The sequence below is a fragment of the Dendrobium catenatum genome, unplaced genomic scaffold (genome assembly GCF_001605985.2).
Source record: "Dendrobium catenatum unplaced genomic scaffold, ASM160598v2 fragScaff_scaffold_898, whole genome shotgun sequence".
Classification (NCBI taxonomy): Eukaryota; Viridiplantae; Streptophyta; class Magnoliopsida; order Asparagales; family Orchidaceae; genus Dendrobium; species Dendrobium catenatum.
In genome coordinates, this window is record NW_021319360.1 from 645781 (window position 1) to 662532 (window position 16752).

General features: G+C 32.9%; 1 protein-coding gene across 1 annotated transcript in view; it reads right to left on the bottom strand.

Moving 5' to 3' along the window:
- The window catches only part of LOC110110511 (phosphoinositide phosphatase SAC2), a 29983-nt gene extending 25349 nt beyond the window's left edge, over positions 1–4634 (bottom strand). The window contains exons 1-5 of the mRNA XM_020842019.2: positions 4105–4634; positions 3329–3533; positions 3068–3233; positions 614–836; positions 78–154 (exon numbers count right to left, since the gene is read on the bottom strand). Coding sequence (XP_020697678.1) covers positions 78–154; positions 614–836; positions 3068–3233; positions 3329–3533; positions 4105–4206 — 773 coding nt within the window. The 5' untranslated portion in view covers positions 4207–4634. The remainder of the gene's footprint in view (positions 1–77; positions 155–613; positions 837–3067; positions 3234–3328; positions 3534–4104) is intronic.
- Positions 4635–16752: the final 12118 nt, after the last annotated feature.

Sequence of the window (16752 nt, forward strand, 5' to 3'; positions counted from 1 at the left end):
CCCGTCTAATCTCAATTATGTGAGGACAATTATCACAAATCTACAATGGACATGAAAGATAAATAATTGATTAGAACCTGGTTCCAGCATAATGACGTGATCGCCTAGCAATGAGTGTCAACCTAAAATTTTTCCCATATATTGATAGCTTAGCCTGGAATCAAGAAATTTATTTTGTCAGAACACTAGAAAGATATGGTGGGCATTGATATATCATTGAATCTCCGCCTAATTTCAAGCCTACAACAAGAACCTAAAACAAAAACAGTGAATCTGTGGCCATATTGCCGTAAGGTGATGTTTCTACAAACAATCATAATTTTAAAAGCAATTCAAATAAAATATAAAAGAGAAACTTCATCATATTTCTAAAAAATAATCAAACAGGGAAGTATTGGCACAGAAACAATAGTAATGTCAAGATTATCTTGCTTGGATATTGTAGAAAAAAGTTGGTTTGCAATTATACTCTCCGATTCTAATTAGAGCTGGTAGCATCCACATTTCAATTGTACAATCAAAATTGCATACGCACTTTATGCTCTTCAAATTCATAAAAACATAAAAAGGAAATCAACTTGCATCTGTTAGTATCAACATCTGAGAATCTTACCTGAGTGAAAAAACCATAAACTAAAGCAACAGTCCAAGCAGTGTTTTTAAGATGATTCCGAATTCCTCTTGTCAAGAATTCATTCCAGACAAACATAGTTTCATACAAAAGTTGCCCTGCCTTAGCATCGCATAAGTTCTTCTGAATACTTTGCATCACATTGTATGAGTAACTGAAAAAGAAGTCCTTTGTAAGATCCACGGTACGCAACAGCTTCTTGTATCTACACCATCATTAGAAGAAAAGAAAATTACATAAATGCCAAACAAAAGATCAGACCGAGCAAGCATAAATGGAGACGCCTGAGATAGAGAAAAATAATCATTATAAAATTGTGACATGAAAAGGAACACTTCTAATGCTTGATGCCAATTTCTCAAATAACTGCTATTCGTCAATTGTTTTCCACTTGTTGATGCTTCACATCATTTGTGGAACACAAAGGAATAAAAGCGAAGCAACTTGAGTGAAAATTTTATGTGCATAAGGTGCTATCATGTCGTGGCTGGTTGTGGCATTGGAATAGATATGCTACAAAGGTCCATCGAGGAGGCCCCCTTTAACATGCATCACTATCGAAGGCACCATTATAGGCGATGCTGCTAATGATAACATAAACAACTCATATATCTACATAAGTGTTGGGGCAGTGAAACCACGTAGGAACACAAACCAAAAAGAGAAAATGGCAACATAAAGAAAATATACCCAAATTTAACATGGAAAAATACGAAATCGGAAAAAAAAAAACACAGTTCCACACCACATCAAAAAATTCATAATGAAAATTTGGAAGAAATTGTTCAGATCTATCTTCTCTCTCTATCTCTCTTCACCATTGCACCACTCTCTTACAAGCAAACAAAGACAAACATACAAAAATCACCAAGGAACACAACCCTTCATGAAAACTAAGAAAGAAAACTGCTCAACCCATCTCGCATCACTGCGGCACTCAACTCTTTGTCTCCAGTTTGGTTGACAGCGCTGGGGTCTAGAGCGTCGCAACGCTCCGCTCTATGACTGCCTCCAAGCAAACTATATAATGCTGCAAAATTTCAGCACTGTACGATTGTACGGAAAAAAATTTCATGTGTTGACCACCCGAACCCAAGTAGGGTGAAAACACCTGACGAGCTCAACCGATGAAATTAAGGTCCAAGGAAATAGTGCAGCAGGATTGATCGACACAATCAAATTCCATACAAAACTAACAATAAGCACTAAATCCAATAAGATGATGTAATGGAAGCACATAGATAAACAATTTCTAGCATAGTTAACCCACATAAAAATGGTAATCCAATCATAAAATTTTTAGGTAATGTTAAATTAAAATAACTAATATTTGGTGTGTTCTATATACACTGGGCCTACTTTAGTACCACCGCTTAGCTAGTGTTTTACAAAAATTCAATGTATCATGCTTTTGATTTATGCACTAAGCACGTGAAGGAAAATGCTATAGTGCATGTTCGCCTTCATCCTGGCTTCACAACCATGGGCAATGCACTTTGACCATCTCTATAAGAATAGCAAAAACTCTTAAATTCATACCAAACAATGTAGCATAAAAGTTGCATAATCTCACAATTTAAAACGATCATTTTTTTTCTTCTTTTCCGTTTCAGGTTTGCATTCCAAAGAATAGAGTAAATGCCAAAACAACTTGCCTGACTATTCAAAACAATGATTGGAGATGAAAACACAAAGAGAAGATGATTGTCCATAACTATTAAACATCTTTTCTCTTTAGTTCAAGGATAAATTGGGAGGTTGTAAGGATTTTTCTGGACAGCTTTGTTGGGGAAGTAAACCACACAGCAAACACAAAACAAGAAAGAGAAAATGCAGCAAAAAGAAAGAACGTCAAGATTTAATGTAAAAAATTTCAAAAACGTGAAAAAGCCATAGAGCCACACCACACCAAAAAATTCACTCTTAGTACATATATCTTTATCTCTCATCTCTCCTTGTCTCTCTTCACTCTTACACCGTTCTCATACATAAACAGACAAAGAGAAACACACTAAAAACCACCAAGGGATGCAACCCTTCATGAAAAAGGAGAAAAAATTGTCGAGTCGGCCCCGTAACTCCATGGTACCAAGTTTGGAACGCTGCGACACTCCACTCTCTGTCTCCAGTCTACCTAATAGCATCGCAGCGCTCTGCTCTCTTTCTATCTCCAAGCAAATTGTATAGCGTCGCAGCGCTCAGGTACACAACACCGCAGCCCTATATGATTGCATTGAAAAATTTTCCAAGTGCAAAGCACCTGAACCCAACCAGAGGGAGGACCCCCTGCAACCCCCCGGCGAGCTTGACCAATGAAATTGAGCTTCGACGCAACAGTACAACTCGATTGTATGACACAGTCAGATTCCATGCAAAACTGACAAGCATGCAAATTGAATTAAAGTCACTTGGTTGCATGAATAATAAATTGAATACCTGTTTTCAGCCTTTGGAATAGCCATAGAGGCCCGAACGCTTGAATTTGGAATGGTTATAATTGCACTCTTGGTGACGGCATAAACCTTATGACCGCATATTGCACCAATTAGCCTTCTTTTAGTAACAAGCAGCATGTAATAGGGCCCCAAGAACTGAATAAAACCTGAAATAGACAATGTTAACGTCAGGTTCATTAAGAAAGCTAAATGTCGTCAAACTACATGCAGGCTCAAAAGAGTAGAGAAACATGCGTCATACCAACAATCCCATAACAGTTGGTAACAAATCTTAACCCTCCGGTTGGCCTGTTTCCTTCATGAATGCGCTTCAATAGATCATTGCATTCGCCCTCAGAGTATATAGTGGAGTCCTCACAGATATTAAGCTCAAAAGATTCCAGCCGGTCAACCTTTAACACTCTCCATGATGTTCTATTCTTGTCCCTTCCGATCATATAGAATTTCTGTGATAGTATCAAGCAAACATTGTCGATATATCCACTAGTGGCATATGTATGTGTTTATATAAAATTAAGCCCGCAGCAGAAACTACTATGCTTTTCAGGAAATCTGAAACCCTCCATATTAGCTACCACTGATTGGAAGCAACAAGGAGGAACATGAGTACAGAAAATGATGAAGACATCTTCGATTACACCAAAAGGACAAAATGCTCAGAAAACCAATTTCCTAAAGATACCGCCAATCATTCATTTTCGCTGCACAGATCACATCTAGTAGACCCACAAGGACATTTGACAGATAACAACCTCTTAACACTAATAACAAAATGCCCAAAATTGCAACTAGAAATCCTCAACGTGCAAGAAGTTACAGAAAAGGAAACCAGACAAATCAAACTCACCTAAAATCGCACGCAACATCCAAAACAATTTCGGATCAAAAGGTTTGTAAGAAGACGATTGCACATCAGTATTCCAACGTCAAGCAGTACAGAACATAAACGGAAACCAAGGAAGGGTACAAAAGATAGAGGGAATGAATGGTAAGAAAGCGCAGCGTAAGCATCCTCACCGATCTGGTCTCATAGAGACTGAACTTCTGCAGGTAACACCTGCCGGGGCCAGGCTCACTGGCTATCCTATCAGCTACCAACGTGACATCAGCTGCCTCCATAACGCAACAGGCCGTTCCCGAGCTCCAGGCTCGGGCCTCTTCACTTGAGCATGCAGATCCCGCCGGATCAAAGGCTACTCCAGCCGCCTGACTCGTAGACTTCCCCTTGGCTGCTTCAAATATAACATTTCCCTCTTTCCTCCTTCACAGCCTTGCGTACTTCATCCAAAGGGCTTAAAACGTCGAGAAAACACAGGAAATGGGATCACATGAAAGAGCTTCAGGTCTATATCGAGCTTGCCGTCGAAAGAAGTGCAGACAGATCCGAATCTTAGTATCGGCTTTATCCTCCTCTTCTTTCTACGAATTCTCTTTCAAATTATTGGATGTTCGCTTAGCGAGAGAGCTTGATAGAGAGGGACATCGAGGTCGTGATAACGAAGGAAAACCACAGCTTAGCCAACGCCTCAAACCACGAGAAATTATTTGGTCTGCCTCCGGAGCTAACGTAATATATAATGCCGCCATTTGGTGACCCAACGACCCGAAGTCCCGACCCTTTTTTGTTTATCTTTTCCCATTTAATCAGGTCTAGAACCAAAAAATGACTTTTTACTATGAGAGCCGAGGCGTTCAGTGGAAAACTCAAAAATGAGGCATTTCAATTTCTCTTGATTCAGGCGCTTTTGATTTTTCAAAGCTCCTTGTTTTGCCCGAGATTTTCGTCGCAGGAGCGATGGCTAAGGGCATCTCCAACCGAACGGCAAACACTTGTTTGCCGTTCTCGCTTTGCTCCAACCGATCGCCATTTTTGCCGCCATTTGATCGCGGATGAACAGTGTGACGCCAATATTGGCGTCGCACTGTTCATCTCCGCCATTTTTTTTCTCTCTACCGAACCGGAAGAAAGGCGCCAAAGCGACGGTTAAGCGGTAAAATGGAGTTCGATTGTAGATGAAACACGGCATTTTTTTGTTTCGCTGTATTTTGGAGTGAAAAATGAGATTCTCGGTTGGAGATGCCCTAAGGTCAGTTTTATGTTCCCAGGAAATAAGTACTTTATCACTGGATATATTGGTTCAATTTGTTTTGTAAATGTCATGTAATAATTTTTCTTATACAATAGAGTCGTTAAAGTTTATATTTAGGGTTTTAGAATATTTGCATGTTGATGTAAAATGTTTTCTCACAGGGTTTAGAAATAGGTTTTGTATACTATACACTGTTGTGTACCACTGTATACTCTTTTTCATTCGAATGATAAGTCAAAATAACTTTTTCAGTGATATTTTTGTTCATCTTGTAAACTTGTTACTAGTCTATGTAACAACCCCAAGATCCGTGTAGCGAAAGGATTCATCTGATCGTTCTATTGCCTCCTCTTTTTTTTCCTTTCTTTTTTTTTCTATTCTTTCTATCGGTTTCCTCATATCATTCCATACATACATATATCCAGAGCCAGAGATAATTACATTACAAAAAAGAAACAGCAGCGGATACTATAATTCACATATAGTACAACAGTCACAGTACAGTCAAAAGAGAAATCTACACTAGCCGTACAGGCTACAAAAGAAAAAGCTACAGAACGCGGCAGAAAGATCTTCAAGCTGGAGGCCCTGCACCTGAAATTATTAACCACATATAATGAGCTTACAAAAAAAAACTTACTTTCCACACATCTCTAGCTCTATAATTGAGAAATTTTTTTTTATTGTTTCCCTCTACCGCCATCGTCTCTCCATACAAAATTTTGAGTATATAATCACATCGTTAATACCATATATACACACAATTTATGTATATTTCATTTTCCCTTATTAGTTACTCAAGTGGATCGTCAAAACACCTTGAGATACATTCGTGCATCCTATTGGTGGACATGCCCATGAAGTCTTTCGTCCGCATACCTTGAGATATCTCACCACCCAACCAATGCAATTGATAGATCATAATCGAGAAGCTTATAATGATACACATATGTTGGAGGAAACTTGTGATACACCTTAAATAGCTCAAATGTTATAACTACCCAGTAATTTTACAATATTATAACTTCCCATCTTTAAAAAAACAAAACTGAAAAGCAACGACCACCAACCTTAAATACCTTAAATGTTACAACAACCCTGATTAAATAGATGAAAATCTACAACTACCGATCATAAATAAGGGTACGTAGTGGGACGTAGCTATAAATAGTAGTACAGATCAGCGATACAAGACAGTGATACATAGTAACAGTACATAGCAGTACACATTAATAGTACATAGAGGGATAGAGAAGAATGATAGAGTAATTTAGCAATGAATTTATCAATTACACAGTAACAATATAATTTAATTTTATAATACATTTGTCAAATGTATAGTAATAATCAATGTAATATTATTATTATTATTATTATTATTATATGTTTTTACACACATTCTTAACAATACATTTGTCAAATTCATAGTAATAATCAATTATAGAAGATTCTCTGGGGGCATAATGATGGTGGGAAGGCGAGCACTATGATGCTAATTCAAAATTCTAATTTTTATATATAATATATCTTAAATCATTTTACTAACCCTAACTCCCAGCCATTTTGTTGGAGAATGAAGGAGGAAATGGATGAGGAGAATGGAAGAAAGAATGAAAGAGATTTTGGAGGTCAAAACATGGAATTCGTCCATCATGCATGTTTAGGATATGGTTGAGCTAAATAAAGACTTTTGAATCCTAATCTCTAATTCAATTTCAATGGTTTTATAAAACATTATGGATAAAAATGTATTTTTTTATCAAATTGATAATATTTTCACTGTAAAACTTTTGATATGTTTTTATATGCTTTATTTCAAACATTTTAACTTAAAAATTTAGATTTTCGCTAGCTAATTTTCTCTATGCAAATTTTTAAACATATGAATGGATTTAAGCTTTTCTAGCAATTATAATAATTGTATAAGCATTTTAAAATATTTATGCAAATATCTCTCCGAAGTTGAAATTTAAACAAGAAAAAATAAGTGTGTATGATAATATACAAGTATTGTAGATTTTTACAAGTAATTTATAAATTATTAGTGTACTGCATTGAATTTATAACTTAGTTAATATTGCATTTGCATTGTTCATAGTATGGCATTGGAGATATTATGATATGTGAAAAAATATACTCTTATATGTTTCAAGAGCTATATATATTCTATTATAGCCCCATCTGTCTAGTGTGGAATATATGGGAGACCTGCTCATCCCACTTGTTGAAAGTAAGTGTGGGAGGTTATGTGGCATTGTTATGTTATGATTATGGCCTCATTTGCTCGATCCAGGAAAGGAAGGTTAATGGGAACATAAGTGGAAGTGAAGTTATAAGCAAGCATCATGACATATGGATTGTAATCATTGCCTTGTATATTTTAATCATTTAATTGATTAAATGTAAGCAATATTCTAAACTGAATGTTAGTTATTTCTGAAATTTTAGGTAAACTGTAATAAAATGTGAAAGTTAAGTGTAAGTGAACTTATGATAGCATATGTTATGTGATTCATCTGAACTCTCTATGAAGTGACTTCAAAGGTATAAGCAATAACCTTAAAATCAAATAAACATTGAAACCTTAAAAATCAAGCTTTTAATACTTCCTTTATTCTTTACAAGTCATTACATTTATTTTAATTAGTTAACTGCCATGCAATATTTTAATTTGGATATTAATATCGATAATATTGGGCTATGGGAAAAAGTATATTGAGCTGCTTTATGTTAATTATATATATATATATATTTAAATAACCAAACTATCTCCAAATATTATGTTCATGTAAGTTATAATAAATTGACCAGCTCAATGAGATGAATTCAATGAGCCTAATATAATTCAATTATGAGGTCATTAAGAAACTCAAATATTGAATAAATGATTTATGATCCAAAGGATCAGTAAGGATTGTTTGACATGTTTTATTTTAATTTTAATCAAATTTATCAAAGAAACACTCTCAAAAAAAGTTATAAATAGTTCCTTACTTTCTAGCTTAAGGGGATACAAGAGTTAAGATCACTAAAGATTCTATTAAATAGCCCGAAGATTGCACTTATGACCATCTTTAACAATTGCCACCACTAATGTGCGACTTCCATCTTCAAAATAGTGTCACCTTATAGTAACCTGAATATATATATATATATATATATATATATTGAAAAGATGAAAAATTAAACGACAATGCTTTGGTGTTGTCCTAAAGAGCATAATGATGCTCTGATGTTTGATTTATATAAACCTGAATTATTGCATACAACACAGCAGTGTTGTAGTATGTAGCATCACAATATCAAATACTAAATTATATTTTTATATATGTTTAATATAAATATCCCTCAACATTCCTATAAATCCCCCTCCCTATTTCATTTTCCTTGTTGGGAAATAAAGGAGGAGAGGAAGAGGAGATAGAGGGGGAGAGAGAGAGACAATTAGAGCTATTGTTGTAAAATTGGATCCAAGTACTATAATTTTGATGAAAAAAATATTATTATTTCATTATTACTGTTATTCTTACATATCAATTTTATTGCCCTACTCACTAATATTTTAGGTCCACAAGTTTACTAGCAATGTCAATCAGCTTAAGATTGAGTAGATTAGAGTTGAGTCTGTCTGTAATTTCAATTTCAAGTACTTTTTTCTTTCTGGAGTCAAATCATGTATATGATGGACACTAAGTTGAATAACCTTGCACACATACACACACACTCAAGGGAGTAAGTTAGTGACTTAATGTAATTTCTGGATTTTGAACTCATCGTAGAGTCCGATTTATATTATATAGTATGATTTATATTGTACTAGATGATAGTTAAAATAGAAAACCATAATTATGGCACCTCTATTAATTAAGAGTTATTAAATTAATTGTACTATACAATCCATATCATACGAGACAATCAGTTACGATAATGAAAAATAGCCATCAATCATAATTTAGGCAATATTTTAATGTTTAAATTTTGTTCAAACTGTACAAGCCAATGTGAATCATCCTGGATAATTTATGACAATTATGCTTAAATTGATCATATGATTAGAAAATTAATTATGGTAAAATAACTAGATCATATTGTATAGGATGATCGGTGATAATTGTACTGGCGACCCGAGAGATACAAGGGATGATCTATACTTTATCATCCCGCAACATCCCAAATGAAAAACCATGATTTTCTTCTAATTATGTAGGGATATAATCCTAGATGATCAGAGGGATGTATAGGATGATATTTAAATTGTCGCCCATTGTCTCCTTTCGTACTGGACAATCCATATAGTATCTTGAACTAATCGTATCGTACAATTGTAGATTATGCATAATGATCAGCACAAATACTTAACATAATCGTACAGGACAATGTGGATCGTACTAGCTGGAATAGTTATTTTATACTAATCGTACAGGATGTCTAGTGATCACACTTGATGATCTTTGACGGTAAATTGAAAATTAGGGCATTATTTGGAGGCTCTCTATTTAATTTCTTACATTATCTTTTGAGATATTTTTTTGCGGTTGACTTGGTCAGAGAGAGAGAGCTTAGAAGAGGAAGAGAGAGATCTATAGGAGAGAAGAAAGGGAGAGATTATAGTGAGAGGAAGTTATAAGGGATTCACAAAGGTTACTCCAAGCAAGATTTTCACTATATTCTTCAAGCTTCTTTCTTGGTTCCTTGGTGGCTCTCGGGGAGATATTCTTCAGCATCACATTAAGGTTCTCTGTCTACTTCAGATGGGAGTAAAATGATTCATGCTATCTGCCTACTCCAGAAGGGAGTAAAAGAATTCAGGTTATCTGCCTTCATCAGGAGGGTGAAAAAAATTCCGGGTACTCTGCCTCACCTAGTTAGTGGAAGAGATTTCTGTAAGGTCTTCTCCACCTAGTTGTGGGGGTTAAAGGAAATACACTAAGAGTTTAGTGCAATACTCGAAAGAGGCCTCCGGCGAGTGGACGTAGGTCAAATTTGATAGAACCACTATAAAATCCTTTGCGTTTGTTCTTTCACTTTTCCATATTTTAATTTTTGGACTTTTCTGTGATTTATTGTATTGTTTAGAAAACTTTGATTTTTTATTGTGAAACTGATCTGCTTCAGCATCAAGGGTTTTTATTTTCATTAAAGAATTTTAAATTACCAATTAATCCCCCATCTTGATTAGCATCGAGCTAGTTTGTACATGTTTAACAACATTCATGAACTATCAACTATTAGAGGCATTTTTCATCCATAAGATCTATTATGAGATTTCTTCTAAGCTTTATAGGTAACCCAAATCCTATTTTTATTTTTGATTATTTTGATTTTCTAATTTTAAATTCTCCTAAAATTAATAAATATGTTATATTTTGTCTTAACAAACTTTCTCCGTGTAATTTTTTTTTATATGATAGGTATAATTTTTTACAAATAATTATGATTATCTTAGACTTTCAAATAATTGCATTTATATAATGTATATGAAAATCAAAACCTTAGGGTTTTGCATATAAAATGACTAATGCATTAGCCTGCATTTATTATAGTAGACTTGCATTATAAAATGGATATGAAAATTGCAAACTGAATATGATATCTTGGATATATATTTGATATAGCATTTACATGCAACTAGGAAAGGGTGGCTTAAAATTATATGGGTTAGCTATTAAAATAATCACCCTATATAGAAGGATGGGCCGACGAGGATTTTTTTTTAATTAAGGTTTTTGATGTAATCCAAGATGTTAACATGTAATTGATTGATCAAACTATGTCAATGGATAGAGACTGGTGACTATTTATTGATATATTGAAAGTCACATGTGACTGATAAGATGGATGATGGATGTGATAGGAATATATATATATATATATACCACTTCAACGCCGGATGCCATGCCTTACTAAATTAATATAAAATAACATACTTGCACGTGCATTGATATACATACATGATAACATATAAGGATTGACATGATTAATATAGTGATTGCTGCAACATGGAAAGAAACATAGATACAATATGGAAGACACATTTGCATAGAATTGGTATTGCGATGGAAAAATTGATAGTGTTCATATGATAGAAATATTGATAGACATGAAATGGCATAAGAAAAATATATAGCTAGTATGATAGAAGTGAATTATAACATTTCATAAGGTACTGTTATGAATATCTCGATATAGAATTTATACATAGATTATTATTCTCGCATAAGCTTTTGACTTATAGATTTTGTATAGAACTATAGAACTGTGATAATTATTGAACTACTGTCATTTATTAACCATCTTGATTCATGCTGATCATTGATTGGATGATAAATTCACATAAATTTTTATAATTTTTACTAATTTGGAGTGATTATGTATAATGATTTTGAATGCCTTACATTAAATGATAAGGTAGCTTCTAGTAACCTATTAGGCCGGCTTTTAGACTCATTATGTGATTTTATTAATTTTAGGTAATGTAGTAAGGCTAACCAAGATTTTCAAGTTTAGTTTAGATTTATGTATTTTAGTTTTTGTTCTTTTGTAACCATAAATAGAATATGATAAATTAATGTTATAGATTGAGTTCTTGGTTATTGTACATGAATTTTGAAGAAAATGAATGTAGAAATATTTTGATGTATATAATTGATATATTATAAAAAATTATCTTGATCATGCATGAATCTCAATGTAAATATGAATTAAAAACTTCTAAAATTAAAATTGGGACCATCTGAACTTCAATTTTAGCAAAAACTATAGCCAAATTGAACATCGCTAATTCATGAATCCAACGACACCAAATTTGATCTAATCTGAGCCCGAAGCACATTTAGAAGGTTCAAAGTATAAATTGGATTACTAAATGATATTCAAATGCGACATGCTTATAGTTAAATCTAATGAATCAACGAGACAAATCAAATGAGCCTAAGATCACCAAATTTTGACATCATTAAGATACTCAAATGTCCGATAACGATATATGATCAAGGAAGTTGATATCGACTATCCATTGTAACACTCCTAACATACCCTTGATTTTCTCTCTATTTTCTAGTCATGACACTTATAGAAAACTATAAATACACTTCTCATTCTTCAATGAAGAGAAATAAAGTAAGAGAAATGAGAAAGAGAAATATGAGAGCTCTCTTGCCACCATACTCCTCCTTGACCACCGTCTCCGCCAACCCACTAACCGTCACCAGATTTATGCCTGATGGTACAACCCACTTACTGGACTACTACAATTTTGCCATCCTCCATTTTAGGCGCATGTCAATCTTTGTAACATGTTCAAACAATAGTGAATTAGTTTCGACTGAGTATGACCCTATGGTTTTTTCTCTTTTTAAAAATTTTCCACAAAAATATCTTGATTTTTTTAAGTTTTATGTTTGTGTATTGGATATCCGTGCAACGTTAGGACGAAAAATTCTCTTATTTTACCGTCGTGAATATTCTAGCCCGCAACAATGATTTATAGTTGCATTCACTGAACTTATTTATATTAATGAATTATTAGTGGCTATGATAGATTAATTAAAGATAAAAATTGATAATTTTTTCAAATTAGATCTCAGATCGTCACAAGTAAGACCGACAACATTCAACCTCATCATTAACTTTGATGTCATTCTATGAACACACAACATTTGTAATTATTATAATGAGAATTAAACAACTTTTCTCAACTGTATTATCTTTTTTCATCAATTATGGAGAAGAACAAATTCTTGTATTTATAATTATATAGTTGACTATTGCAACTAGGTCAAACCTCATGTTTTCTCTCTTTTTGAATTTTTTATAAAAAAAATTATAGCGTCTCTTATAACTTTTATTTGTGCATATTTAATCGTTGAATAAAGTTAAGTTATTAAAATCTCCACAACACTATATTTTCTAGCACGTAACTCGTCACTTTCTTAAAGCATATAGGTATGCATAAAAAACTAATTAAATATCTGAAATCCATTAAAATGATCAAATTAAAATATGATCTAAGGGCTCATTTGAGATGATTGCAATTTTTTTTTTTTTATAAAGATGATTATAAAATTATTCTCAAGAAAACATTTTTTAAAAGCTACCATTAAAAAAAACAATTTCCAAGCAAAAAAATAATGTCTTGAAAGCATTTTTAATTTTAGGATAAAAATTTTGTATTTCATCCAGCCTATCCATTCTGAATGATTGGATTATTTTTAAAAAATCTTAATAAAAATATAAAATAAAATGAATGCCAACTGCTCCATTCAGAAATTAAAATTTTTTTATTATAATTATCAGGATAATTAAAAAAATCAAATCATTAATTGCAATTCTATTACGTGACAGCTCCCATTTTATATCATTCTGTTCTTTCCCAAGACCACGAAGATAAGTGTAAGAAACTCCCAAAATTAGCATTTTTTTATAGCAATAACTAAATTATTAATGCGTCATATTTATGGAAAGTAAACGGGATATGCCGAATATTAAAGAAGCTTCCGAGCTTCAACCCAGGGCTTTCATAAATTCTACCAATAACAGGACGATAAGCAGCAAACCAACGGCTCAGATGGTTTCCATGAAGATCGACGGCGAAAAGAACGGAAACTTACCCTTCTGGTTAGATGGTCCTCGAAGCAACGGATGGAGTCCGGAGAAGAGGTTGGATGCCGACAGAAATCATATAAAAACTTCTTACAATGATTGTTAGGCTTCATTTGGTTAATTTTGAAGTAAAAGAATGTGCAAACTATAATAAATTTATTAAAGGAGGATTTACGTACATAATATTTTATATCATTCTATTTACACATCTAACAATTAAAATTTTAATATTACATACATACCCACCTATATTATTTTAATATCAAATATGTCTCCCATATTTCATTCCCACAACCTACATATTTCATTCCTACCATTCATATTTGATATGAAAATGAACTATGAGTGATATGTATGTAATATTAAAATTTTGAGTGTTATATATGTAAATAATATGATATATAGTAGTATATATGTAAATCTCACTAAATTGCATAATTTGATGGAAGGCTATTAGGAACTTGATAGGATGGTAAAGGATAATAGTTTAAAGCATGTCGTGTTATAATATTAATAACAAATTAAAAAATAAGCCTAGCTACTTGTTAAACCGGCGATTAGGGCTAATGTGGGCATCAAATCAGTGCAGAGCAAGAGGTGATTTTTGTGTCGTATGTTTTTGAAAGGCCAATCGCCTTTCTAACAAAAAATTATTTAGTGCGGACGTGTTGGCAAGACATAAAAGTCTGTTGCTGAAAAGACATAAATAATAAACAATATCAAATCGTACATCCACGTGCTTCTCCACATTTCAAATTTTAATTAGAGTCCGAATGCAAAATTACATCCGGACCCGCACCAAATAACTTCTCCTTTCTAATGGGAGATTGGGCTTATTTTTTTAACTTTTTAAGAATTTTTTTTTCATTTAATTACATTTTAAATAAGGTCTTCTTAGAAAAATTGTTTCATGATAAATAGCAATTCGAGGAGTGTTGGCAACTCCAAGTATCAGCTAGTATTTTGGCTGAAAAGTAAACCACAATAGAGAAGAAGAAGATTGAGTTTTATTTTCATTAATCTATTTTTGTTCAAGATATAGCTTAATATAATATTATTCTAATGATAGCAATCATAAGGGGTGTTTGGCAACATGATTTAAGCAGGTCTTAACCTAAATCCTGCCAAACGCAATATAACATCATTTGAAATCTTAGAGAATATAGCCAATTTATGATATTTAGCTGAAGAGGAAACATCATTACTTTCGCAGCGAGTTTATGTCGTGACTTTCAATTCTGCAGGAGCAATGTCATCGAAGGAGGCAAAGCTTATTTAGTGACTCTTTCAAAACTCTACTTCTAACAAGTAGGGAAGCCCGGGAGAAAAAGAAATACAAAAAAGAGATCGAAATGGCTTTTTATTCGATCAACTCGGCGGCTCCGAAGATAAATTATTGAAATGGACAAAATGTAATAGAGAATAATATCATGTTTATTGCGTCCTGGAATATTCGCGGCGGCAGAGAAATATATAGTTTAACGTCTTAGCGTTGTACGAAGATCCAGCACACAATCAGATAAGTGAGAGGATGTAGCATTCATAAGTGAGACCAGAGTTTTTACGTGGAAAACCCCTGAAAAAGGGGAAAAAACCACGGGGCCTGGCCCGGTTTGAATGAATCCACTAGTATTTGTAGTCGATTACAAATGAGGCCCTTCCTTAGAAGAAGGCCTTGGATTGATGTAGCAAATGTACATCATATAGATTGCATTACATGGTAAGAGTTACATATACAGGTTTGTTTGGCCTGAAGGACCGTAGTCAGTAGGAGACCGTAGTCGGCAGGAGATCGTAGTCGGCCGGAGACCGTAGTCGGCAGGAGACCGTAGTCGGCCGGAGACCGTAGTCGGCCGGAGACCGTAATCGGCCGGAGACCGTAGAGAGAGAAAATTTGCTTTCATTATAATAGGCAATTCGAAGGAGTGTTGCAACTCCAAGTATATAAGCTAATTTATTTTGGCTGAAAAGTAACCACAAATAGAGAAGAAGAAGATTGAGTTTTATTTTCATTAATATATTTTTTTCAAGATATAGCTAATATAATATTATTCTAATGATTAGCAATCATAAGGGGTGTTTGCAACATGATTTAATCAGGCCTCTACCTAAATCTGCCAAACGCAATATAACATCATTTGAAATCTTAGGAGTTTAGCCAATTTATATATTTAGCTGAAAGAGGAAACATCGATTACTTTCGCAGCGAGTTTATGTCGTGATTTTCAATTCGCAGAACAGTGTCATCGAAGAGGCAAAGCTTTTTAGTGACTCTTTCAAAACTCTACTCTAACAAGTTGGGAAGCCCGGGAGAAAAAGAAATACAAAAAAGAGGTCGCAAATGGCTTTTTATTCGATTAACTCGGCGGCTCGTCCAAGTAAGATAAATTTATTGAAATGACAAAATATAATAGAGATAATATCATGTTAATTATCTAAATTAGTTCAATTAACATAATTTAAAATATAAATAATAATTAGATAATTATCATGATTAACAATAATTAAATAATTAATTAATAATAGAATACTTAAATGATTATAGAACTAATATTTTTTAGTAATTGAACACTTATTAAAATAATCTTTAAAAATTTATAAATTAGGGTGTAAGTAGTAATTAAATAATTTGTAATTTCAATAATAGTTAAATAATTAATTAGACTAATTATGAATATAGTTATTAATCAAATACTTTTTAGAATAACTATTATGATAATAGATTAATTAATATTCTATTTATTAATTACAATAGTTAAATTATTTGATAATTAAATTAGCTTCTAAATATATTATTTAGAATGTATATATTTTATGATTAATTAAATTTTAAATTAATAAGTAATTGATCTTTAAAATACAAATTAATATTAAAAATTAAAATTAAATTTGAAAGTTAATGAATTAATTCTCTTAAATCCTGAGTTACATTACAATTTAATTTCACATATTTTTTTTTGCAATCAAATTTTTC